The sequence below is a fragment of the Sander vitreus genome, chromosome 5 (assembly GCF_031162955.1).
Source record: "Sander vitreus isolate 19-12246 chromosome 5, sanVit1, whole genome shotgun sequence".
NCBI classification, from domain to species: Eukaryota; Metazoa; Chordata; class Actinopteri; order Perciformes; family Percidae; genus Sander; species Sander vitreus.
Window position 1 is genome coordinate 3,454,656 of NC_135859.1, and position 26,707 is coordinate 3,481,362.

The 26,707-nt window shown below is 41.7% G+C and overlaps 1 protein-coding gene and 1 long non-coding RNA gene across 7 annotated transcripts; both read left to right on the forward strand.

The window, feature by feature from the left end:
• The first annotated feature begins 83 nt into the window (after nucleotides 1-83).
• On the forward strand, nucleotides 84-5,902 carry LOC144517854 (uncharacterized). The gene is made up of 2 exons (XR_013501971.1): nucleotides 84-838; nucleotides 4,644-5,902. It is a non-coding gene; the product is annotated as an uncharacterized LOC144517854 (long non-coding RNA).
• A 2,671-nt stretch (nucleotides 5,903-8,573) lies between these two features.
• Nucleotides 8,574-26,417, forward strand: cdca2 (cell division cycle associated 2). 6 transcript variants are annotated; one of them, XM_078250071.1, is made up of 14 exons: nucleotides 8,574-8,887; nucleotides 9,346-9,532; nucleotides 10,158-10,297; nucleotides 15,913-16,078; nucleotides 16,463-16,617; nucleotides 17,236-17,371; nucleotides 18,557-18,888; nucleotides 19,288-19,339; nucleotides 19,441-19,515; nucleotides 19,779-19,912; nucleotides 20,071-20,136; nucleotides 20,378-20,449; nucleotides 22,762-22,927; nucleotides 23,168-26,417. In XM_078250071.1, exons 1-14 carry the CDS (start codon nucleotides 8,879-8,881, stop codon nucleotides 24,118-24,120), a joined length of 2,643 nt encoding a protein of 880 aa, XP_078106197.1. In that variant the 5' UTR covers nucleotides 8,574-8,878; the 3' UTR covers nucleotides 24,121-26,417. The 6 variants fall into 6 exon arrangements, with proteins under 6 accessions (XP_078106197.1, XP_078106196.1, XP_078106192.1 ...); XM_078250070.1 differs by lacking the exons at nucleotides 8,574-8,887; nucleotides 9,346-9,532; nucleotides 10,158-10,297 and adding an exon at nucleotides 15,471-15,493; XM_078250066.1 differs by lacking the exons at nucleotides 8,574-8,887; nucleotides 9,346-9,532; nucleotides 10,158-10,297 and adding an exon at nucleotides 15,491-15,583.
• Nucleotides 26,418-26,707: the final 290 nt, after the last annotated feature.

Genomic DNA, 26,707 nt, shown 5'->3' on the forward strand with positions numbered 1-26,707 from the left:
AAATGAAGTGATTTGGAGTAAAAGACGCAAGGGGCTTTTTGAATGAAGGACAATCTCTCAAGACTTTCTCTGCTCAATTTGTATTTTTCACATGGTATTTACCCCCCGGAGGACGTCCTTGATCCCTTCTACTTTCATTTGTTGTGATGGTTGGTTTGAATTAAGACATTTCTTGTTGTTCTTTTTCTACGTCTTACCGACTGCAGCAGTGTTCAAAGCGGTTATCAAGTGACTAATGGCTCCCCTCCGTGAATGACAATGCGAGGGCAAGCGCTTGCATCCAAACGCACCTTCGAGTCCAATATACTACAAGTGCACTCCACACGACATTTATTAGCGTCTAAGTGTGTGACAGATATGTGTTTTGGCTGAGCCCTTTTGGATGTTTGTTCATCTCTGCAGAAAGAAAAGGTCATTTACATTGAGCTCTTAGCAGCCGAACAATAACTGCACACTTAATTCCAAATTGAAGCTGACATGAAGACATTAGGCATGGAGAATGTAGTTGAACCCTCACTGTTGCGACCGCTGTGGATGTCTCAATAAGTGCTTTATATCGTATGTGTATGGTGAGGGTGGGAACTTGCACTGCCAAGAAGGAAACTACCCCTCGCACACACTCACACCCCCAAAAAACCCTCCCTCTTTACCGATGCCCAGAGACTGACCCAGGGCATACTGTGGACTTATACAGAGGAAGCGCACTGTAAAACACACCAACACAAAAAGAACACACACTCACACACATTGTTAACGGAAGAATGGACAGACAGACAGATTTCTGCCGTGCTGACAAACTGCTGGCTCCAGGTGGAGAGCAGCCGTAAAGCAGTGGAAGGTATTGTTCTTTTTCATTTAATTCATGCAAAGAGATTTAAGCAAAGTCCTAACCTTTAACGATTTCCAATTTAGCTTTTTGGCTGCTCAGCGTAGTGTTAATAATTATTCAGTTTTTTTATCTGGCTGTCCCTTTGCTCAACTTATTACTAAAAGAAATAATCAACATTTTGGGGAAATACGCTACGTTTGCATTCTTGCTGAAAGTTAGATTAGAAGATGAATACCACTTTCATATCTGTCTGTTAAATACGTAGCTACAACCATGAGATGATTAGTTAAACCAGCATCAAAACCGAAAGCAGGGGGAAACAGCAAGTCTGGCTGTCTACAAAGGTAAAAAAATAAACAAAATAATAATCTCACTAAATAACACACTAACTGACGGGTAAAAACAAAGTTGTGAACCCCACAAAGTCACAGCTCCTGGCCAAGAAACCGTCTGGCACGTAACCCCGTTTGACATGGTTCAGTCCGCAGTTTGTTGTTTTACACTTTTTTGTACGGATTAAAGTAATCATCTTGAAGATTTTCATTTAAGCAAATGTTAAGTCGGTTCCTTAAGTGCTCATATTATGCTCATTTTCAGGTTCATAATTGTATTTAGAGGTTGTACCAGAATAGGTTTACATGGTTTAATTATCCAAAAACACCATATTTTGTTGTACTACACATTGCTGCAGCTCCTCTTTTCACCCTGTGTGTTGAGCTCTCTGTTTTAGCTACAGAGTGAGACATCTCACTTCTTTGTTGGGAGTCGCACATGCTCAGTACCTAGGTAAGGACTACTAGCCAGTCAGAAGCAGGGTATGAGGGTGTGCCCTGACAGTAGCTAGATAAGGACTACTAGCCAGTCAGAAGCAGGGTATGAGGGTGTGCCCTGACAGTAGCTAGGTAAGCACTACTAGCCAGTCAGAAGCAGGGTATGAGGGCGTGCCCTGACAGTACCTAGGTAAGGACTACTAGCCAGTCAGAAGCAGAGTATGAGGGCGTGCCCTGACAGTACCTAGGTAAGGACTACTAGCCAGTCAGAAGCAGAGTATGAGGGCGTGCCTGACAGTAAGGTAAGGACTACTAGCCTAGTGTCATCCCAACTTCTGAAGTTCCTGTCTTCTTGAAGGTGTATTTAAACTCATGCTGCAGGCAAGTTTAGCTGAGCCTTCAATGTAAACAAAGATATTGCGGGCACCGGAATCATAGATACTTAACCCAAATTCATTGAGCCTATCTCTCTCTCTAGGAAGCATGCTAGAGTGTGTCAGGCCCCTTAACCCTGTTTCCACCGACCTCCAAAAGGAGACAGTCCTGAATCAAACCTTCCCTTATCATGCAGCTGCCTAGATTCCCTCTATCTGTAGAAACACAAGCATATTCATACATGAAGATGTTTGGTTATTAGAGACTGACCTGTGACCTATGAATGACCTGATGTTGTCTAAGTTTTCCCTTTGTCTCATCATACCACAACAGGGTGTTTCAGGAAACTCCACCCCACTGTCTATCGCCGAATGAGGTCACACAATGGTGATTGAGCCTATGGCCCACTGATATAACCCCTTACATTGGCAGTATTACAAACTGGGTGTCTGTGGCGACATTCCCAGGAGAAATTACAAGCACAGTTAGGGTACGTTCACACCGCAAGTCTTAATGATTAATTCGGATTTTTTGCTCAGATCCCATTTTTTGTTTGGCTGTTCACATTACCTTTTAAAATGTGGCCGATATCAGATTCCAGGGTGAACTGTTTGCGGTTTCGAACTGACCCGCATGCGCAAAAGAACGATGACAATGACATCAGACGCAGCACGCTGTTGCACTAAAGTTAGGGAGGTTGTATAGGAAGTAAGCATTTTCGCCTTTATTTAAAAAAATGTGTGTAATGGCAGCAGTAACATGAAGGAGGAGAAGAATGAAGAGAAAGAGAGCCAAATTGGCTATGTTGGCCTTTTGCGGGGTTATGGCTGCAAATTCACTACAGAGGTCTGTGTGGCTGTAGAGACGAAGACAGGAGTGGTGGGACTGCGTTGTGAATGGCTTCACAGAGACGCAGTTTATTCAAAACTTTCTTTCAGTTTTTAATTGTACTGTCTGTGTCTAGGGCTAACTCCCGCCGGCACATAATTGTGACAAATGTCGATGTAGATTGACGTAAAAGTCGCATCAAATCCGTCTTGCTTGTTCACACTGCGGCCGCATTGAAAAAAATCTGACCTGGGTCTGATTCAGGACCACATATGGAAGTGGTCTAAATCTGATTTGAAAAAAATCATATCAGGGCAAGATTTGAGTGTTCACACTACTTCTGAAGAAGTCTGACCTGGTCACTTGACCCCAAAAAAAATCAGATTTGGGCCACTTTTGCCTGCAGTCTGAACGTAGCCATGTGACACGTTTTCCATCCATCCATCTTTTCCAAAGAGGGTAGGCAGGGCTAGCGCAACAGACTCGCTCTTAAATCAACTCACTTGTGTGTGAAGTGGTGTACTGTTTTTGCCTCGTTTGCCTCGTTTTTTTCTGCTAGCGTTGCAAGTAAATGTCCCACAGGCGACATTGTTTGGATGTCTTGTAAAGTGAGATCTAAGAGCACACCTGCAACTAGCTTACTGCTTATCACAGTAGGTACTGCCAAAGAGAACAAAACAGATCTTCGAGACTGTCACTTTAAACAAAGGAGATGTAACGTGTTAATTAGTGAGCTTTGGAGATGCTGGCAGGTTGTTTTTCTTCCCGCCAGGCTAGCCGTTCCCCTCTGTTGTGTCAGTCTTTGTGCTACGCTAAGCTAACCATCTCCTGGCTCCCGCTCCAAAATTAAGCAAACAGGCATGCGAGTGGTATCAATCTACTCTCCAAGAGTGCAAATAGCCTACGTGTATTTCCCAAAATGTCAAACCTCATTTAAATCAAGAAATACAAATTGTTTGATCGGTTGATCACTGCCTCTGTTGCTTCAAGGTAACACCACTTGTGCAGAGACTAGCATTATCCACGGTAAAAGATTTTGTCATTATCATATAAAGTGGTATTATAACAGTAAATTGCCTAAACAAAATGAAATGCCATAAGCATGTATTAAGCTCAATGCTTTTATTAAGCTCAAAGCAGTATCCTAATGCCAACGTCAGCATTTAGCTCAAAGCGCTGCTGTGCCTACAGTACAAGGACAGCCTCACAGAGCTGCTAGCATGGCTGTACACTCCTAGTCTTGTTACATGATATGTTCTGCACCATTTGACCAGTCTCCTTCTCACCGAAAGCTGTCCTGATACAGGTGCATCAGAATAAGCTACTTTTATGGCAAAAGATAAGAAAAGGACCCGAACTGCCTGAAGCCAGAATCTTGCGACTAGAAGACTTCATAAATGAAAAAATGTTTCAATCTGACAAGGATCAAAATGAGTTGACCTTAGGAAGATTGAAATGTCTGTTTAATAACACTTGCGAGATTCAGACAGTATGCAGACCTTTTCATACCAATCTCTTGCTCAAAACTGACAGATAACTAACTATTATTACAGTTGCTGCAAAATCTCATACAGCCTTGGGTATTCTTTTGTAGTCATCTTCAACGACTCAGTCTGGTATAATAAAGTGTTAGCATGGAGTATCATGGACTGAATTTTATAATTCCCCAACAGGCCAATCAGTCCAGTATGTGATGTGTTCCATGGTGATGTAATGATTTCCTAAAAAAAAAAAAAAATAGAACCTACTTTCTGATCTTTGAAATACAGCGAACACCACATGACGTTTGCTGTTACTAACTTGACATTGTTTGTCCTCTCTCTCTGTGCTTTGTCCATCAGGGGTGGTTTTTTGTTTTTGGGACGTGTCTGTCGGGAGCAGAGGAGCACAGCAAGAAGGAAGGGGAGGACAAAAGTACTTTGTTTTGCCCCCACTGTGTACAGCGTGCTGAGAGAGATGTACTGTAGAATATCAAAATGATCCCAAGGTTGAAGAGGTACTCAGCCATCAGCACTCCATCGTAGTGTTGCATGATCCTCTGCAAGTGGTCCGTACATCTTCGATATGATCATCCTCGTACAAGTGCATCATTTTGATCGGCCATTTTTGGACTTTTACAGACCCTCATATTGTGGAACAATAATGCTTTCTTTGAGAAAAAAAACAAACAAACAAAAAAACAAAATATGTCTGATTTTATGGTTCAAGGGTTGTACAGGACTTCATGGCTGCATTTCAACACGTTTACTTTTTCTGTGCCTCTTCACCTTTTGGATAAGCCAAAGTAGACTGCAGTTGGTTTTTTGTTCTTGTTGAAATACTTCAATTCATTTTATTTGATTCCAGATCGATATTTAAGCCTCAGCAGTCCGTCCACTTTGCTACTCTGAGCTGATGTCTGCAACCTTTCTGCATATTTTATCTGCAGTTACATTTTCCCTCAAGCTAAACAAAATGGACTTCCTGTTTGCTTCCTGTTTATACGTCAGTAGTAATCTGCTGGGCCCAAATCTTTATCCCCTCACTTTATGATAGGCAGAGCAATATACCAAAACGTTAACCTTTATTTAATTTGTCAGCCCCTGAAAACCAAATATGTATCTGTCGATTTGAAGCAGATCAGTGATACAATGTGCCCACTTTGTATTATTACACCCGCTGAAGCAGACAGCTAAAACATATTAGCCTTTTACACTAGTACTTGGTTATGTCTTAATATATTTCAATTTTACAATTAGGCTTTGTTATTTAATACAACATGTTGCAAAAACAAAAAAAAGATAAAGGAATACAGGTCTAAAGCGTGACAAAAATGCATGTGTAATGTACTTTATGTGCATTCTTCAGTTCTTATGCTCAAAATATTTTCTCTCACACAAGGCTTTAAGTTCTGCTGTTTTCTCGCATTATTATTTGTATTATTCTATTCATTTTGCCCCATTTTTTGCCTGTCTGTTATTGATCTTTTATGTTTGTTTTTAAACTATGTTAAGTAACTTATTTCACTTGTAAAAAACTGTTTATATTTATTATCATTGTACATATGTCCTTATTTTTTATATGTGTATGCATACACAAATAAAAATAGAGATATACTCGAGGTGTGTGATTTTGTTTGTGAAAGCGGAAGTCCACTCATTTTACACATAAAGGTCAGTTTACTAATCATAGGAAGTGCTCAGCCTATGGAGAAGCTTTATGATGTCTGAGAAAATAACCCTGCTGATGTCATAGTGATGTCATCAGAGTTATCCTGGCCTGGCCTTGGAGGCTGTAAGTTTACACCAGAAGGCTTCCATTACAAAGTGAGGGCATAGAGTGGGTGATTGGTCTAACAAAGATACGCTATTGGGTTGCATTATGGGTAATGTAGGATGCAGTGTTTCAGTTTCAGTGTTCGTCGTATAAAGGTGAGGATATCTCTGCCTCTGCTGCTTTCATTTTGGCCATTCATTTTTAAATCTGTCTCTTAAGAGTCCCCCAGTTCTATGGAAGAGCATCACTGAAGTACTCCTAGTACACATATTTAGGAATATATTTTTTAAATTACATTTTTTTTTTTTTTTTTTTAAATTGTTTGTCAACTGCAATCATATGGGAAAAGTAACTACATTTACATACTGTGAATCGTTTTTTTAATCGAGAATCGTTTTTGAATCGAAAATCAATATGGAATCGCGACATTTTATGAATTGTGCAGCCCTAAGCGACATGTAGATAAATATTGGACAGTGTTTATATATTTGAAGTAATTTGAACCAGTGATTCCTTCTGTACTTACTTACCTCAAGGGTTACTTATGCAGGTATGTTTTGGGAGCAAAAATATCAATATCCACATATTTGTGTTTAGGAGGAAAATAAACACAAGTAGGATTACAAACTGGTGTGAGGCTGATCTTTATTACATAATACCTAATGAACTACCAGCTACGATAGGCTGACTCCATTAATTACATTCAAATGTATTTGTCATATGATACAAAAGCAGTTCAGACGGCTTTACGTAATGACAAAATAAAACAGCAAAAAATGTGCAAATCAACAGAGACTCAGATTCTGTCTGACACATCATCATACAGCTGGAGATAGACAGAGGCGGCCAGAACAAGCTTCACCTCCATTTTCTTGGTTAGACCCAGAGGCTACATCCACTTCTTGTATACAGTGTTTGGAACAAGTGGTGTTGATGAAGAGGTAGCCTACTTGAGCTAATTACCCCTACAATGATGATGATGACAATGTTAACTCAGTTATTCTGTAGAATGGTTTGAAATATATTTCCTTTGACAAAATTAAGGCCTTGGAGCATATTCAAAAATACCCACCTTAAAGCAAGTTCTCAAAAGCCTGTGTATAAACGTCATAAACCAAAACCCCAAATTTTAGGACTACAGGGGATGATTAGAATAGCTAATATACTAAAGGTGGATTCTAACAAAACTTTGTATTTATGTTTCTTGGTTTCCAAAACTCCATGTATTATTGTGTTGGTCATTATTTTTTCTCAAAATAAGACTCTCAGTCTATCAAATTATGAACATTTCCTTTTGGACAGGAACTCATATACACACAGGCTTATTTCACCTCTGAATGTCTAGAGTTGTTTTCATTTCCCCAGCCTGTGCTGCACAAGAACAACAAGCTTCCATCGACTTGCACAGCCGAGCCTGGTGTCAACAGAAGAAGCCACATGCTTCGTGCGGTCGACAGTCCCAGCTGTGGAAAAAGGCTCACAGATGCATCTGATCTCAGTGTACTCAGCTGCGCCACAGACTCCCTCACAAAAGAAGAATCTCTGTATGTGTTTGTGACTGGTGTGTGTATGTGTGTGTGTGTGTGTGTGTGTGTGTGTGTGTGGGGGTAGGCTTTACTCAGCTTTTCAAGACTAGATCACAGTTCACCCACCTGTTTGGGCTTATTGCTTTTTAGAGTATGCTGTAAGCTATGTCAAACTATTGTAAACCACATGCTACACTGACCATTAAAAACAATAAGCAAAGCAATTGAAAAGACACAAACTTCTATGTTCCACTGCTCTGGATTCCCAAAACCCACATCTCTATTATATGTGTTCAATTGAATAAGTACAAGACAGTGTGTTATACTATTCTGTGTAACCTTCAACAAGAAAATGCTGATAGCTATCTGTCTGGCTGACAGATTGGGGGAGTTTTCACTTTGAGCATCAGGTCATGTATGAACCAACAGACTGAGAGAAGGATGCAGTCAGGCTCCAGCTGTTTAATTTCCCGACAGCCAACAGCAGATGGGGCCCTACAGTCAAGGGAGCAAGTTACAGTCCAGCTGGATTAGGCCTACTTAAGTTACTTTTTACCTCAAAACATGAAAATGATTCATTTTGCTTGCTTTTTTCCTAACCTGCATCTGGGCTAATGGATCAGTGTTTGCGCAGTTTCAAATGAAATTAATGTGGAACTTTATAACGCATTAATAAATAAGTCAAGCCTGTCGTTATTTTATTTTTTTTCACATATCAAGCCACTTCTTTTTTGTCTAATCTTATAGTCATGTTGATTACAAGAACATAGCCTAGTATATGCTAAAGTATTTATTATTGTTATATTAAATATATTATCTATATAATATCTATCTATCTATGCTGCTTTGCCTTTCGGATGTCACGTGGTATCTTGTTTGACATTTCTATTGGCCAATTCATATTAAACGAGTACCGGTCCCTTTCAAGCCGTTAAAAATAAGGAAGTTAGTTCCTCCGAACGATACAGCTTCTAAGTTAGTATCGACTTTTTTTTAACAATGGCCGTTGTTGCTACCCATATTTTACATTTGTAAACAACACTACATAATACACAGCGTGTTTTTTATGTTGTAACAGTGTTTTTTTAATTAGTGTTTTCATTACGTTTTCGCGGAGGGATCCACACGCAGCCGCTGGGTCTGGCGTGGAGCATAATTTGAATTGCTCTCTACTCCTTTTTGTCGTTTGTGTTATCATGTATTCAAGACCTTAATGCTTTTTTTACGACACAGTAGTCCATACATGTTTTTTTTATATCTGTTTAAACGGGAGATACCCCTTTTATTTGCCTTAAATGTATAAGGTAAGTTACTTGTTGTCACTCCATTATATTCAGCACTAACGTTAACGTTACTGTTACTGTTGCTACTGTTAGCTAGCTAACATTAACGTCCCATGTGAAGAGGTCATGATGACAAACTAACGTGTAACTTAAACAACAATTAGCGTTTGGTGTTCATTTATTTAGTTAGTCGGCGATAACAACGTTAACGTCCCTGGAAGAAGTCTTTAGTAGTAGTACTGATGTGTAACGTTAGCTACAGCTGTGTTCATGCAAAATCATCTCATGGCCTACCAGCATCAGCCTGATTGGAATAACATATTAGGAATAACTTTACAGGTCACTTAACGCCCTGTTGTCGTCCATCTTAAGTTTTCCTTAGTGACCACTGTGTTGACACTTATAAGATGTATGTATGTATAATATCTTGTCATTACAGATAGTACCGTGTATGTATGTATAATATATTGTCATTGCAGATGGCTACCGTGATGAACACTGCTAGCACTGGGGGAGATCAGAAGGAGACAATGTTGTCCCCCTCAGAAGAGGACTCCCCTCCTGTTTTTATTGACCCCTCAGACCCCCCGAAATTTTCCGAGCTCACACCTTGTCAGTTTGGCATCTCTGTCCAGAGTTTTGTTCCAGCATCAGCCAACAGCAAAGGTGAGAGGACTGTGAGAGACAGTGTTTACTTTGTATGCCACCACTGTTAGAGAGAGAGAGAGTGAGTGAGCACTACCAGTCAAAAGTTTGGGGTCACTTAGAAATGTCCACTCCATTCCAGACAGAATACCAGCTAAGATCAGTTACATTGTTGTTGTTTTTTTAACCAGGGCAGCAGTTTTCAGATGACATTATGTGCTTACATAATTGCAAAAGGGTTCTCCAATGTTTTCTCAGTTAGCCTTTTAAAATGATATCAGATTAGTAAACAGAATGAGCCTTTGGAACGTTGGATGTATGGTTGCTGATAATGGGCAATGTAGATATTGCATTAAAGATCATTATTATTATCATTAAAGATGTAATCACATAATGTAATCTGAAAACTGCTGCCCTGATTAAAAACATATATATCTGTAGGGTTTGCCATAATCTGTAATAATGAGCTTAAACCACTGTAAAAAAGAAACATGCATAATCATACTATTGTCGTGTATGTGACCAAAGCAGTATTAGATTCACAATTTAGCACCACTGATGCATAAAATTAAGAGGCAAAAACCGTCAATGGAAAGTATGACACCAGTTGAGTGAAGTGTCATTCTTCCCCCCCATCTTGCTCTAGATAAGTCTCGTCTAGCACAGATAAAAAAGGCAAGGCGGAGGTCCAGCGTTGGTGTCCGGGGCTCCCCAGAGACAAACTCCCTCATTCGCTTCATGGCACAACAGAGGATGAAGACTCCACCAACCTTTAAAACTCCAAAGGTAAGATCCTTTCTCAGGATACAGTTAACCAAATCTTGCACCCCTGTCACATCATACTGGAATGTGAGGCAGATTGCACTCTGGCTTTGTTGTTTTTCTTTATCAGATGCATGCACGGACTGCCACAACTACAACTAGTTGTACGCACATGAAAGTGTTGCACATCTACAGTACATATTCACACACATGGCCAATATACTCCAGCTTTAAAAGTTGATTACAGATTTGCGTTCATATTAAAACGTTGGGTCTGGCACCAAATTCACACATTACTTTTGCAGACATACCGTCAGATATTGAGACTATTAAAGCTTTTTTTAATTTAATAATGATTAAATAAAGATTTACTGTGAATTGTGTTCTTGCTTCTCCTCTGTCTGCAACACACGTTAATAACAATACTAAAGACCATCTTGCGACGGGATCACACCAGCTGGAACGCCAAATCCGTCGATGCGGCAGGAGCGTAAAGTGGGGGGGCAATGGACCCTTCCCGTCTTCTAACTTACGTCCGGCGCCCTTGCTTGGACTACACCCATCTTCGAACTTGGCCTTCATTTTGATCTCGCCCGCACACCTGTAAAGTTTCATGACTGCATCCTGTACGGTTGTGTTGCTATTGGGGTGAGAAAATCTTGCCGCAGACAGATGTATAAACACCTAGGGAAGTACTCAAATCCTCTTCTGTGGTAGGTCCAGCTACAGTCAGGTTTTCCCTGGGTTTTTAGAGAGCTTGGGTGCAAATGACATATGCTTATTTGCATATTAATTAGTTAGCGTTAGGTTAGGGCTGAAAATTAGTGGGGCTGCACTAGTAGCTACAAAGCCGGCTGGCAACGGCTATGAAAAGTATTGTACCGGTTAATGGTCGTGAGCATGGTCCTATATAAACAGATTATGCTGCAACAGTGAATGGAAAGTGACAGCGTGTTGTTTATTTTTAGGAACAGTTTGCTTTATTTGCAATGGTTTCTAGAAAGCATCATATGTCTTACAATTACATTCCAGGATATCTCCAGTGTTTTCTCAGTTAGCCTTTTTAAAATGATATCAGATTAGTAAACAGAATGAGCCTTTGGAACGTTGGATGTATGGTTGCTGATAATGGGCAATGTAGATATTGCATTAAAGATCATTATTATTATCATTAAAGATGTAATCACATAATGTAATCTGAAAACTGCTGCCCTGATTAAAAACATATATATCTGTAGGGTTTGCCATAATCTGTAATAATGAGCTTAAACCACTGTAAAAAAGAAACATGCATAATCATACTATTGTCGTGTATGTGACCAAAGCAGTATTAGATTCACAATTTAGCACCACTGATGCATAAAATTAAGAGGCAAAAACCGTCAATGGAAAGTATGACACCAGTTGAGTGAAGTGTCATTCTTCCCCCCATCTTGCTCTAGATAAGTCTCGTCTAGCACAGATAAAAAAGGCAAGGCGGAGGTCCAGCGTTGGTGTCCGGGGCTCCCCAGAGACAAACTCCCTCATTCGCTTCATGGCACAACAGAGGATGAAGACTCCACCAACCTTTAAAACTCCAAAGGTAAGATCCTTTCTCAGGATACAGTTAACCAAATCTTGCACCCCTGTCACATCATACTGGAATGTGAGGCAGATTGCACTCTGGCTTTGTTGTTTTTCTTTATCAGATGCATGCACGGACTGCCACAACTACAACTAGTTGTACGCACATGAAAGTGTTGCACATCTACAGTACATATTCACACACATGGCCAATATACTCCAGCTTTAAAAGTTGATTACAGATTTGCGTTCATATTAAAACGTTGGGTCTGGCACCAAATTCACACATTACTTTTGCAGACATACCGTCAGATATTGAGACTATTAAAGCTTTTTTAATTTAATAATGATTAAATAAAGATTTACTGTGAATTGTGTTCTTGCTTCTCCTCTGTCTGCAACACACGTTAATAACAATACTAAAGACCATCTTGCGACGGGATCACACCAGCTGGAACGCCAAATCCGTCGTTGCGGCAGGAGCGTAAAGTGGGGGGGGGGGCAATGGACCCTTCCCGTCTTCTAACGTAACGAAAATTTAACCTCACGGTCATAGTGACCACGATTATCACGGTTTTCGGTATTATAGCAATATTTTTAAAAGTGTTCAATATGGTCAGAAAGCACTGATATGCCTACACAAGCTGAAATAGTTTCAAAAAGTGTAACAGTGTTTATATTACAAAAATATAGGCAAAACCTTATCAAAAGGGCAACTTTTTAACCTCAAAGGAACAAGGGTTCAGCATGTAAACAGCTTATTTGTCAGGAACATTTCCAGTAGTGCAGGTTTAAATTATACAAATCCAAACATTCAAGCTAAGACATAAAGAACAATATGTAAACCAATCAAAGAAACACCAGTAATTATATAATTTTCTTCATCAAAATTAAAATGTAAAACACATGTTGTAGGCTGTGCAGTGCGTCTGCGTGGCAACTTCAGGAGACTCAGATGAAGCTGGGAAGGATTAAACGCACGGGTTCCACAGCGTGGTAATCCACCGTGATGATAATGATGATCATTTTCTTTTTAGTAGTGGGGTCAGCTCTGTCCGAACAACACCCCCCCACCCCCCCCCCCATCAAAGCGCAGTGCTGCTCACTCAACCGACATCAGACTGCAGTATCTCCATCCACCAAATCAACATAGAGGAAACACTGACTTGTTATCGTCAACATTTTTATCACGGTTTATCGTTACATCCCTATTTGGTGGCCAAGTACAAATGTAAACTCTAAAGTAAATTGTTATCATTTTCGCACCCCCTTCCCCTTCATGTCTCTGACTCTTCACACTGGATATGCAAAAGAGCTGTTCACTAAGCCCAGGTAAATGTGACTGTACTAAGCCTACAGCAGGGCTATTTAACTATATTGTTCAGGCTAATCTGACTGAAGTTTAGAAAGAATAAAGAATGCAGACATAATGTGCATAATAATTAGCCATGTGCAGGTGCCGCTGGTAGAGAGAGGGGTTTAAGACTCAAAGCTTTAGTTTTAGCTGGTTTGTAAAAATAAATAAATACTGTAGTTGTGTAAAACAGCGCGGTGGACGAAACACTGCGTCCAGAGGTAATGTAACCTTGTGTCGGGTCCGCTCCGTGGAATGGATGAGTAGACTGGATGTTTTCTGTTGAGAGGCTTAGCATTGACGGCTTGCTGCTGTGGTAAGCTAGTTCGGTTTTTACAACAGACACACTGTACAGTTTTCGTTTTTTTTTGCAGCTTGAAATGATCCCAAACTTTCTGCCGTTTCTCCGCCTGTCTCTTCTCTTAGACCCTCACTACTTTCGCTCTCTTCCTTCAGTCCGCGGCGTCAATCTTCACCGCATGTGTCCACTAGAGGATGGATACCCGAGCCGTCAGGTCGGGTTCGGACAGATATTTAGAAATGATGTTTGGTTTCGGGTTGGGCTCGGTCACATCAGCGCAATAAGGCATTGAACATTTTAAATTTAAAAAAGCTTATTACGTCGGTACGCGCCTGTGTTAACGTGCGCTTGTTGCCCTGTGTGCGCTGATGACCTCATCTGTTGACATTTCCGAATGCCTTCCTACAGCCGCTTAATAAGAGCGGGCTTTCCACACAAACAAACGTATGTGTCATTAGTGTGAGGACGCGGGCCGGGCTCGGACAGAAAAATGCGTCCCGATCCGCACTCTAGTGTCCACAGCAGCGCCACCCCGTTGTGTGATAGTAATAACCGTCTGTGTGGAAACACAGTGAGCGGTACAACGTTAGTTCATTTTGCATCGGTTTTTAGTAATCAAATTATTCGAGTTACCCAAATCATTTCAGCCCTACCCATGCATCTGAGGTCACATTTTCACTCCCTATGACCACTACTTCGTCATTGCAACACATTATACATGCATTACTTCTGGCTTTATACACTGTTGAACGGCAGGTGGGACGTGGTAACGTGTATGAAATTACTTAACTGTTTGTCACTGACCGTTTGCCTAACGTTACCATGTCCACCTGCCGTTAGACAACTGGCACCGGACAGTGTAGTGAGCGGCCAGTGCTGCCAGGGGATCGGTTTATGTCGCCGTCACAGTGGCGTATGCCATCAGCCACTTTTTGATCTTGGCGCTACTGAATAATTGATTGAGCACAGAACAGATTTTTGTTTGCTTTTCTGTGCTCTAATTCTCCCTTTGCTAACTCAGGAATGTGGCACAAATATACCACCATCATTTATGACTGCGTGCTCAAGGAAGAGAAAATTAAAAAGTAGTGCTTGAATTTCATTATGTCCGTCTGAACCCTCTATTTACTTAAAACATTATTTGTGCTTACATTTTTTAAATAAAATATACAATTACATAAAAAAAATGCACAGGTGGAATGAAAAACCCCCTGAGGGCTTGTAAAAGGAACCCACCAATAAAATGAAAGATGGCTGTACGTGCTTGCCACAGATTTTCCAATGAATAAATATTGTTAAAATATCTAAAAGAAAGAAAAGAATACAATTTCCAAACAAATACTACAGATAAAATAATGTAGGATGTATAATATGACCCTTGCCTATAACCTCCAGCCTGTCAGTCCTATCACAAAGACGTAGAAAACGCTGTTGTGCTGGTCATAGAGGAAGTGTAACCACACGCACACCGTGACTGCACACGCTTTATTGGCATTGCGCTGACTCACTATGACTTGAACAAGCTGCAGAGGTAACATAGTTTTGCTCCCTCTCCACTGCAGAGAAGACAGAAGCGTGTGCTTACACGCCTCAGTTACCTAGATTTGGCACCGATGGATTTAACGTGAGTCGGTACTGACAATGTAGTTCGGTCAGTACCCTTAAAACAAATAGAGTTCAGTACCCAACCCAGTTGTTTACATCAGCATATATTCTCATTTATGATCAGTTGAGAAACACAATGCTTTTATACGATGCATATGAATTAAGCTAAAATCTATATTACAACAAAAAATGGGATTATGTTTTTAAATAGACAGCTTCCATAAAATTCCTATCCTGCTCACTCATTGCTTATCATTAAGATAGCATGTTTCTGACCAATGAAGGACTGGAGGTGGGCACTAAAAAGCTTAAGCCAATGGCATGAGTGTGCTAAGGATGCAAATGAAAGCTATGCATTTTGCTGTATGTTGGCAAAATGATGCACGTTTGAAACACGGTGAGCAAATAATGGACAGCAGAGAATTGCATTATGCTGCAGAAGGGATTTAAAAAGCTTCTATGGAGTTTTGGCACATTTTTCCGACGGGTAAGCTACCAATTCTCAGGTCTGCAGGTGTTGAGATTGATACTAGAAGGATCAGTTTGGGGTCAAATTTAGCTTGAAGGAAAGTATTCTTTTACTCTTGTTCTGAATAGTAATGACAGAATGTTCTGAAGCATGAGACTTACTGTTAGTCGGATAATGCATAGCTCAACAAGCCTGTAAAAGTAATACTCCTGGATTGTGTGTGTGGAATGAGTATGTGATTGATGTGCTGCCTCTCAGTAATACCACTTCTGTAATTTCAGAAGTCTATGACCTGTCAAACTGCATCTCTGAGCAGATATGTTTGTTTTTGCTGTCTCAACTCTCAGCTTGTCGGCGGTAGCCCCTTCCTTCCCCGGGTCGCCTCCACGCTGAGGCAGAAGATGGCCTCCTTCCAGAGCCTGATGGATGTGGAAGAGAGTGAGGTCTGTGATCCGATGCCAAGGCAGGACAGCAACACTGGAGGATGCATCAAGACAAGAGATTATCTGTCTGGTGAGGCTGCCTCGTTGCCACAGGATTAATAGTTTCATTCCTCACCAAGGGTCTATGCCAGTAGGATTTCTTTATGATGTCTGGAGGCACTGTTCAAAAGCAGTGGATTAATGCATAGCACAGTGTAAGCCTGACGCTGACAACATCTTACAGCAGTCATTCCTTCTGAGCTTGGTCAGCTTCTTAAATGGCCCAGCTTCTGAGATGTTTGTTGCTGAAGTGAGACTTTATCTCAATTCCTTTGAACAAGTTTTAATGATTTATGTTTATATTTGATATGTGATGTTTTATCTTTTTTTTAACTGAGGTGCCCCAAAGTCCCATTTGTTTTTGTATGTTTATATAACGCGTCATTTTTTTTAAATTTTGTTTTTGTCCTCTCAGATGGGAACAGCCATAATGGAGGGAAGGAGAACTACCCACCAATGATGATGCCCGTACCCAGCAAGAGGAGGCGCCTGGCCCCCCAGGAAGGGTGTGAGGTTGAGATTAGAGAGGGCAGCACTCCTATCTCCAACTTCAGTCTGAAGAAGCATGAGGTACACTCACTCTGACTGGGTCTTTACTTGACTGCTTTCAATAATTTAACTAAAAGGTTTTCCCTCTCCGTACTTTGCTTCCATTGAATCTGCTGAATATTTTTAACTCCTATATGCACGGTAGATCTCAGTGCAACACAGGGCCTTTTAAATACAAGCATATCCAAAAAGAGAAAAACAAGATTTCTCAAGCAAACCAAGTTTTATTTTAGTGCTGGGTGAGGTTTATTTATTTATCATTGCATCTGTTTGTCTTTTACTTGTATTCTGTAAGGTGCAATATCATATTTGAAGTTTTCTGTATCATTCTAAGCACAAAAACAGCAGTTTGGTAAATCTGCAATTCCTCTGTCCATGGTAGTAGTGTTTTTGCTCTTGTAATGTGTTTTTAGAAATGTTACTATGGCAGTTTTGAGTAGCCTCTGTGGTTTGGAGTATTATTTCCACTCCTACATTCATGTTCTTACTTTCATCTCACAGCCCCAGTTTTCTGATCCGCTTTTCTATGGCTTCATTGAAGCTGTATTTGTAATCTGTATTTGTGGTGTTAAGCTACTGCTGCTCCTTGAACTACAGTCTAACAGAAGGGGGGTGGACTCATGTGTTCTCTCTCAACAGGACAGTCTCTTTGAACTCGAAAGCCTCGGCCGACCACCACCCGATGATGCTGCAGCTGCTTCACCAGCTGCAGGATCATCATCATCCCCCTTCCACATCCCCTCTGTCTCCTCTTTGCTGGAGATGAAGCCCACAGGTAAACACACAGAGCTAGAATGTTTACCTGTGTACCATAGTAGCTAGTATACCAAGCCTTTGAGGCTTGGTATACCTCGGATTTCGGAGCTCGGAACTTGGGCAACCACAGAGTACCCCAAGCTAAAAATCCAACATAGCTGCTCCGTGCATCAACAGTTGTGAAAGCTGTAGTAACATACAGTTATAAGCACTTCTGTGTTATTTGTGTTTCACGAAATCAGTCGTACGTGCAGCGCTGTCCATATTTTATCCGTGGACAATGTCGTTACGCTGTTTATATGCACAAAAACGGCGTAACGCATTGTTATAAACTGGTATTGCTAACCTGGCTAGAGCTAATGAAAACAATGAAATCCGACTTGTAAATGGAACGCATTCAACTCGGTGTGACGTCATTCCCAGCTTCGGCTTCCGAGTTCCGAGGTAAATGGAACGCTCGAAGAGCTAAGCTGGATGCAGTGTGTCCAGGCTGTATACCAGCAGAGAGGAAATTCATGTTAATCAACAGCTTTTGAGTTTTCTGTGTTGGAGAACACCACGTGTATTTTAGTTAAAGTGTTTTTCTTTAGTTACAAGGGGAGTGTTAATGGTTCTCAATGCCAGTGTTGGTATCAAATAGACCATCAATGTGCAACAGTTGTGCAATGTAGGGATCAGCTGCCATCACTCGCAAGACCTGTACTTGGATTAGCAAGTTCAGTTGTCCCAATATTGATACCACAGACATGACCTAGTTTTTTTTTAAGTTGTGGGAGAAAAGCTGCAACTTGTCAAATGTATAGAAACAATATTTACTTCATGATAAGTAGGTAGTATTTATATCTCCGATACAGTTAAATTATACATACAGTTTATTACTATTAATAAGTTGAGTTATAAAATGGAGGTATGTCATACGAAATATCTTTGCATTGATGAATTACTGTTTTTGATTTCTTGTTCTATTTGCTTGTCTAACTGGCCTGACAATTTCTAAAAAACGTTTAGTCCATGTTGATTATACTTGCAAGTACCCTGAACCATAAACCAATTGGTAATCCGCCTGTAAGAAAGACGATTTAGAGTTTTACCAAATATTAATAAAAAGCCAAGAGTTTATAGCAAAGTAGCTTTACTTTCTGCCTCTTCATACATTGTGTAATGGGGGCAACCAAAGGTAAATGGCTTATTTGTGTCTTTGCAGGAGAGGATGACTCCACCGGGACGTCCACAGTTAAGAAAGCGAAAAAGAGGGTGCACTTTGGAGGTCCGCTCTCTCCTGAGTTCTTTGATAAGAACCTGCCCCCCAGCACACCGCTACAGAAGGGGGGCACGCCGGGCCGGGCGCCCACACCAGGTGGGAGCTTACAGCCGCGCCCAGTGCTGAAGACACCGCAGAGGAGTGAATCCCAAACGCCACAAGCTCAGCCAGATCCCAGCAGCCCCTCTGGGTTTGGTGCCTCACCTACACTTGCAATGCCTCGCAACCGCAGAATGCCGTCTGTGGGAGAGGACGGTGAAGAGAAGGATGGAGAGGTAGACAATGATGACATGATGGTTTTAAGATTGGTAATGTTTCTGTGGCGCTAGCATGGTGTATACTCCTCTATACATGTCATAAAATAAAAGTTACAACATTAAAAGTTTAGATTGAAATACTCTGCGTAACCCAGGTCACTCTCTACAAACATCCACAATTTTCACAAGCAACTAAGGCTGGTTTTATTAGTACTGACACACGAAACAAGTTTTTATCTCTATATTATACTTATAATAAAAAGTATATGATAAAAGTATGAAGCGATCACTTGTGAGTTATGTTTAATAATTCTATATTACTTACAAGAACCAGGATATGCCCCACCATCTGTTGTGGATTGTACATGATACAGTCAGCATTGAACAACATTGTTTTTCTTTATTTTGTTCTCCCAGATTGTTTTCCCTGCAATGGAGGAGATTGACTCTGCGGTGACGAGAGATACAGGTTCAGTATTACAGTTTGTTTACCCTGAGAGTTATTTGTCTAGTAGAATGCAGTCAGACTCTGTTTAAATGATAAACAGCATTTTTAATTTGTATTTTCAGAATGTACGTGGGACCCTCAGCCGTTGAATTTAAACACTGCTTTCAATGAGGAGTCTCTTTCACAGATTCTGTCAGGTGAACTACCGTCATACTTCACCATTTTTTCTCAACTTTATGTCTTCGTCTTTTATGTCCTCCACTTTCTCCCGTCTCCTGACACATTTAAAAGTGTCAAGCTATAAGACTTAACAGAAATAAAATGTATGTTTTTTTTGTTTGTTTTTTTGTGTGTAGCTCAAACGGCTCAGGTTTATCATTCAAAGCAAGCCAATTGCCAGTCCACAGCTGACAGTCTCAATAGGTGTCATTTAAGCTGAAATACATTACATTTCCCCCAGAGTCTGAGATTAAACCCAGCACAACCTCCCAGATGGATGCCCTGGATGAGCCTACAGCCGTGCCAGAGAAGGAGAAGCAACATGAAGTGGGTGTGAAAGCTCCAGCACAATCTAGAAACCGAAGGAAGAAAAAGGTATGCCATCATTATAGCTCCAGGGTTTTTATCTACTTTCTTGGATAGGTTATTGGGGGTTCACAAGATATATGACCTGATTATTACTATCCTCTACAGATTTCCCTACTGCTAAAATTCCATGTCAAACACTGAAAATGTCTAAATCTCTTCCACAGCAGCCAGGACCAGAGCATGTGTCTAGTGGTGAGGCTCCAGCTCGCTCCGGCAGTCTAAAGAGAAAGGTCTGCTATTGCCACAAACTGCTTTCAGCTTGATCTCGCTGGCAGAAATCTCCCTTTACCAGGCGAGACATAATTGTAATAATTTAGGCGCCATAACATGCTCCTATCTAATCTACTGTTTAATTCCACTGCATCTGAACTGAACCACATCCAAGGATATCCACTTTAAGTGTGTGAGTGTGTGTGTGGCAGAGAGACGGTGTATAAAATGTATCCTAATGCCAACACTGTGGTCCCCCAGCAGCCAGAGGAGAGCGAGCCTGGGAAGAGGTCGACACGCTCGGCTGCTAAGTCGGCCGCTGGGAAGATGAAGGTGAGTTGGATGAGTCTGCCCGTTTGATTTCTCTTTACACCGCTCCACTATTGGATTGCAGAAGTGTCTTGCTGGGAGGCAGTCATGGAGCTGATAGCTGCACAATCTAACTACAACTTACTTTGCCTGAGTTGGGAAAAGAACTGTGTGTATACTATGTTTATATGGCCCAGTGTTGTCCCGCCACATGGGACTCAGTATCGTTAAATATTTTCAATACCAGTGCGGTTGCCTTGGCTTTGATACCGGTTCCTGAACGATACCGCTTTTGATACCAATTTTATAAAATCAAACTTAACAAAATGAAAATGACACTACACGTTATGGTACAGATGTTTAGTTTTCAGCACCTTTGCATTTTCCACTCAAAGCTGTTTTACAATATAAAAAAATAAACTTATTTAGGCCTACCACAACTTAAGTTTGTCGATTAACACAATGGAGCTCTACGGCACAGAGGAATAAGATGAGGCTTTGGGTACACACACAATCCATTTATTGTTGGTTTTAGCGTTTTCATGGTATTTGTTAATAATGAGAAAAATATAGAATATCACCAGACTTATTCTTTAAAGGAGAACTCCGGGCAATTTTTACGTTAATCTTGATCGCTATAAGTATGTGAGTACTGTCGATAGCAAAAAGAGCCGAATCGGTGCTAGCAACACGGAGCTGCTGCAGCTAATGCCGAGAGCTCCCACTTAGCTAAAACGGCAGTTTTTGGGGCATATCATAAAGAGTGCCTTTGTGCCTCTTAACAGACACAAAATGCAATTACATGACAACAAGATGTGTTTTCAACTCAGACATTGTTTAAATTCACCTACCCTGCTAGCTGTTAGCTGCTAGCTGCCATCTGGGATGAGTGAGTGTGTTCAGCCAGGCTTCGGTAATAATCATCACGCAGCAGGTCTGTGTGTATTTGTAGCATATATATCCATTTTATGTGCGATCCATCTGGCGTTGGTGAATAGGAGTCTCTGCAGTGGCGAACTGTGTGTTAGTTGCCGTAGCCAGGCTAGCAGGCCCAACCGGCATCCTTCTACTTCCTCCTCACCTTCCCCGCCTGCCGCGGCCGACAACAATCCACGGGCGCCCGCTGGTCTGGTGGATGTCCTCCAGAGGACAGTTCATGCTTTCGTGGCGAAATTTTGGCGGCGAAAAAAGTTTATTTCCCCCTCAAAAATAGGTAATTGAGCACTGTAGTGGTTATGATCATATCAGTGACTATGTAACTACATGGAAACGGGCCAAATGATGCCTGTTTCTTGTACAGTAATAGCGTTACTGAAGGCCATGTTGCTAGCACCGATTTGGCTCGTTTTTCTTTTGCTATCAACAGTACTCGCATACTTATAGCGATCAAGATTAACGTAAAAATTGCCCAGAGTTCTCCTTTTAAGCACATTCGGACAAGATAAATAAATAGGGTAATCCAGACAAGTACATAAATGAAGAGCTGTGCTAATCACTAACTACACACATCGCTCTGGATGGAAGTTTAGGGCTGCAACTTACAATTATTTTTTTACTGTTGATTGTTTTTATCGATTACTTGTATAGTCTATTAAATGTCAATCAGTGTTTTCCAAAGCCCAAGATGGCGTCCTCAAATGACCTTGTTTAGTCCACAACTCGTATATATTAAGTTTACTGTAAAAAAAGGAGTGAAGAAAACTAGAAAATGTTCACATTCAGCAAGCTGGAATCAGAGATTTTGTTCTTCATAAAAAATGACTCAATGGATAATGGTTTTATCAAAATAGTTGGCAATTGATTTAATAGTTGACATCTAATCGATTTGAAAAGATGAATCTTTGCAGCTCTATGGAAGTTTATCCATTACAACAGTACAGCAGGTGGTTTGTAGTTGGCAATACATTCCCTTATGCACCTATGACTTTGAAGCTCACATTACAACAGTCTATCTACTGAGCTAGTGTCTGGCTCGTCTGACAGCTTTGTTGTAGGTTTTTGTTTTTATACACGCTCCGATAACGATGTAAATATCAATGTAAAATCTCCCCAGGACGTGTGGAGAACGCTTTAACTATGACCTGTATGAGCAAATGTTTTGTGGTAACTGTTTTCATTTTAATTTTGTGTTTTTAGTGTTTACAAGACATTTCTTTTACAGTTGATGACTTGTCCAAGTTATATTTTTTATTATTATTAATAATTCAGTAATCCCCAGCCTCTGACATAGTGCCTACACAATGAGCCACCTTAACTTTCCACATTTTAATTTTTTTATGTACTTTTTCAGTTGGCATTGACATGTCAGTCCAAACCTTCCTAATGTCTTTCCACAGATGACCTCCACGGCAACCCGGCGGTGGAGCAGGGGCGTGGACCGCTCCCTGTACGGCTCTCGGGCGTTCGCCTCCAAGAACCCCAACCTGAGTCCCATCACTGAGACGTTGTCCCTCATCAGCCGGTCTGCAGCAGCACCGCACACTCCCTCTGCCAGCTGCACAGGTAAAACATGCAGGCAATAACTTATAGTAGTATTAAGTAAACGTTAATTACGGGTTTTGCTTCTATGCTGTTGGGTGGAAAAAAAACATATTCTATCTTTCCATAACGTACAACCTTTCAAAATCTATCATCACTAAATTTATTTTTGATTCTCTGAAAAGGTTAGAACTTTTGGAGGGCAGCAATTATTGCTACAAATTAATTTCCCTGATATAGTTTTGTCCTCATTTCTTCCAACAGGCGCAAATCATGAGACCCACTTGAACCCTGAGATGGCTAACGACACTCAGGGAATGGGTAACATTACTGTGACTAATGCCTTGGAAGATCCTTCAGAAGATTCCGTCACATCTCCCAACTCCATTAAAGAAAGCCCCACGGGGGACGGCAGGGGGCCGAGGGCCAGAGGGAGAGCACTGCAGAAAAGGAAGGTCAGTGTTGCTGACGATAGCCTGTTCTGTGAGGAGACTGTTGACCAGACTGGAGTAAAGACAAAGGAGTCCTGTGAAGACCAAACTACTCCAAACCTTCAGGCATCAAGGGAAACCCCTCTGAACCCCACTGTACCTGAACAAGGAGAAGTCAACACTGAAGATATTGCTCATATTGCCCAGACCTCTGCCGATACACACTGCACAGACTCCGATGGGAAATTACAATGCCGTGGCAGTCTGGACGCACCCTCCTCAGACTACCCACCTTTGGCATTCACTTTGAGTCTGCCAGCAGAGCCGGCACAGAGAAAAGCCAAGCGGGGCAGGAGGAGCTCTGTAAACCGCTCAGTGCTACGGGAGCAGGGGCACCGGGCAGAGGAGCACCCAACCAGCCATGAAGTGGAGGAGAAGGGACAGGCGGACCAAGCAGCTAGCCAGCAGGAAAACATCAGGCCAAGCTCCGATAGCCAGGAGGTGGGGGGGGTAGCCGGTTTGGACCTCGCCCCGTGGCAGGCTGACTTTAATTTTGAGGATGTGTTCCGACCTGTCGCCACTAGAGGGCAGCGCTCGGTACGCCGCAGCCTGAGGAACAAGTGCAATGCAGAGCAAAGCAGCACCAGTGCGGGTCTCGCCTGGCTGCCTTGGACCTCCCCCGAGTCCAACTCGGAGGCGCGCAGGAAGACCCGCGGCCGGCGGCTCTCTGCGGCTCCACCTGTCCAACCTCCACTCCCCGAGGAGACACAAGACGGCGCTTCATGAGACTGTAACCTGACGACATGAACGTGAACTGAGATTAAATGGGGATAACTAATGCATTCATCACACCTTCATACATACCTACCCTGTTTTCTTAAAGTGCTCATATTATGCTCATTTTCAGGTTCATAATTGTATTTAGAGGTTATTTCAGAATAGGTTTACGTGGTTTAGTTTCCAAAAACCACCATATTTTTGTTGTACTGCACATTGCTGCAGCTCCTCTTTTCACCCTGTGTGTTGAGCTCTCTGTTTTAGCTACAGAATGAGGCATCTCACTTCTGTTCCATCTTTGTTGGGAGTCGCACATGCTCAGTAGCTAGGTAAGGACTACTAGCCAGTCAGAAGCAGAGTATGAGGGTGTGCCCTGACAGTACCTAGGTAAGGACTACTAGCCAGTCAGAAGCAGAGTATGAGGGCGTGCCCTGACAGTACCTAGGTAAGGACTACTAGCCAGTCAGAAGCAGAGTATGAGGGCGTGCCATGCTAGCAGCTAGGCGAGCATTATAACGTGTGTTCCAAAGTGACCACGTTTGTCTCTGAAGTAAAGGCTGGACTACAATAGAGCTGTTTGGAGCAGTTTGTGAACAGTGTTTTCTGTTGGAGATGGTAAGTCCCTTTGGGGGGGACGTCGGGATTTTTCACTTTGGAAGCCTATTACATGCACAAAAAAGATATATAACACAATAAAGGAAATGAAAACGCCAAAAAGCATAATATGAGCACTTTAATATTAAATGGAATGATTTCCCAAAGAACAGGCAGATTGTTTTATATTGGCTAAAACATCAATGCCTTTGGTCTCTGAATTATTAGCGCTGACCAGTGATTTGTAGCCAGTTTCCCCTCCGCTAACCAAGCCAGTCAATACACCGTGAGCCCAATCATCTCTGCAGACCAATCAATATCCAACCACTCAGCTGGTAATCACAGTGCATCTTGAGACGCGCTCTCCAAAGTCATTGGATCGAGCATCTCCAAGTCAATATCTACTCTTTGTGCATAGAAGATGGCTGTGCTGCATTCACCATCTGTCAAGCAAGGCTGGGCAGGAGGAGGGGGTAATAATAATGGAATAGTAATGGAGGGAGAAAATGTGCCTTACACATTGGAAATTGAATTTATAGGCTCAAACTATTCTGTTTTTGTGGTTGCTAGCTTGTTTTTCTTTTTTTAAAGAACCCCCCCCAGTGTTCCAAACTACTGACATTCAGGAAAATGTCCGGAAGAGGTCCCCGGCTCATTGAGTTGTCTGAGCTTTTAATGGATGGTTTTAATTATATTCCGTCAATAATTAATAATAGCAAGTCCGATTAAAATTGTCTTAAATTTTGCACCAAATTAGAAATAAGTGTGTGTTCTTAATGAGTGCTCTGGAACGTCTAAATGTACTTTGCTAGACTCTGATTGTGATTAAATGCTTTGGTTGCAAGTAAAGACACCTCGTTAGATCAAATTGTGTTCTTTTAAACGGATGATTTAGACTCATTGGAAAGGAATTCATCCAGATAATAAAACAGTCACTATCTCCACAAATGTGATTATCCAGCTGTGTGGTCAGTTCAGATCAAGTACGGCAGCTTTGCTTTCACATCAGCCAGGACCTTTTTGTCATAAGTGAATGCATCGCTACATAAATGACCATTCTGATCTACATTTTGCACACAGCCAAATGTCTGGAAGTCAATTGACCTCTAACCTCAGATTCCAGCAGTCAGAGATTGAAATCGGCGACTCTTTACTGGCTCCGTCCTTCTGTCAGAGAGGAACGGAGAGAGCGGTAACAAATTGAGTTTCAAATTCAGTTCACATAGGAAAATTGGCTCCCAGAATGATGCATGGCTGTAATCTATCCATCACTGGGTAATTGACTCGCTCCTTTAACATCAAGTCAGTGTCACTTGGCTGAAGGGTGCCAGAGGTTTCTGGCTCCCAGTGTGTGCCAAGGTCTCTTCTGTATTCCCACTGGAAGGCTGATGCACACGGTCCTATAGCTCTGGGTTGACCCCCGTGGTGCTACTGTGCCATCTGGTGGAGGGCCTGAGGAGTTGCAGTCACCAGGTATTCATACGTCAACTTAATCAACTATGGGGAGATGAAAGAAGTCACGGGAACTGATGTTATCGTCAGCGGAGCAAATAATTTACTATATGCACGTTAATTTGTGTAAAAGGGGCTTTTGTTGGGTGCTACTGCTGAACAAGAATCACATCAAGGCTTGTGCGTTTTCTGTTTTTCATAGCATCATGTGCCTATTTCGTGGCTTTTCTTCTGTCTGATTATAAAACTTGTAACTGGGATTGTCTTTGTGAATAGGCACAGTTTTTATTGTGTGTGTGTGTGTGTGTGTACAGCCAAACTGCTGCACCTCTATACAAGAGTGTGTGTGAGTGTGAGAGAAGGGGTGTGAAGCTGAAACCCCTGTCCCTGGCAGACGGGCATAGTGAAGACGGCTTAACACAAGAACAATGGGGTCCTTTGACCAAAAACGACGCCCCCAAGACATGTGGCCTCCAGTCACCGTGGCAACCCCCCATGGGACAGGGAGCGGGCTGACAGCTGGAGAGGAGGACTTACAAAAATGGAGTCC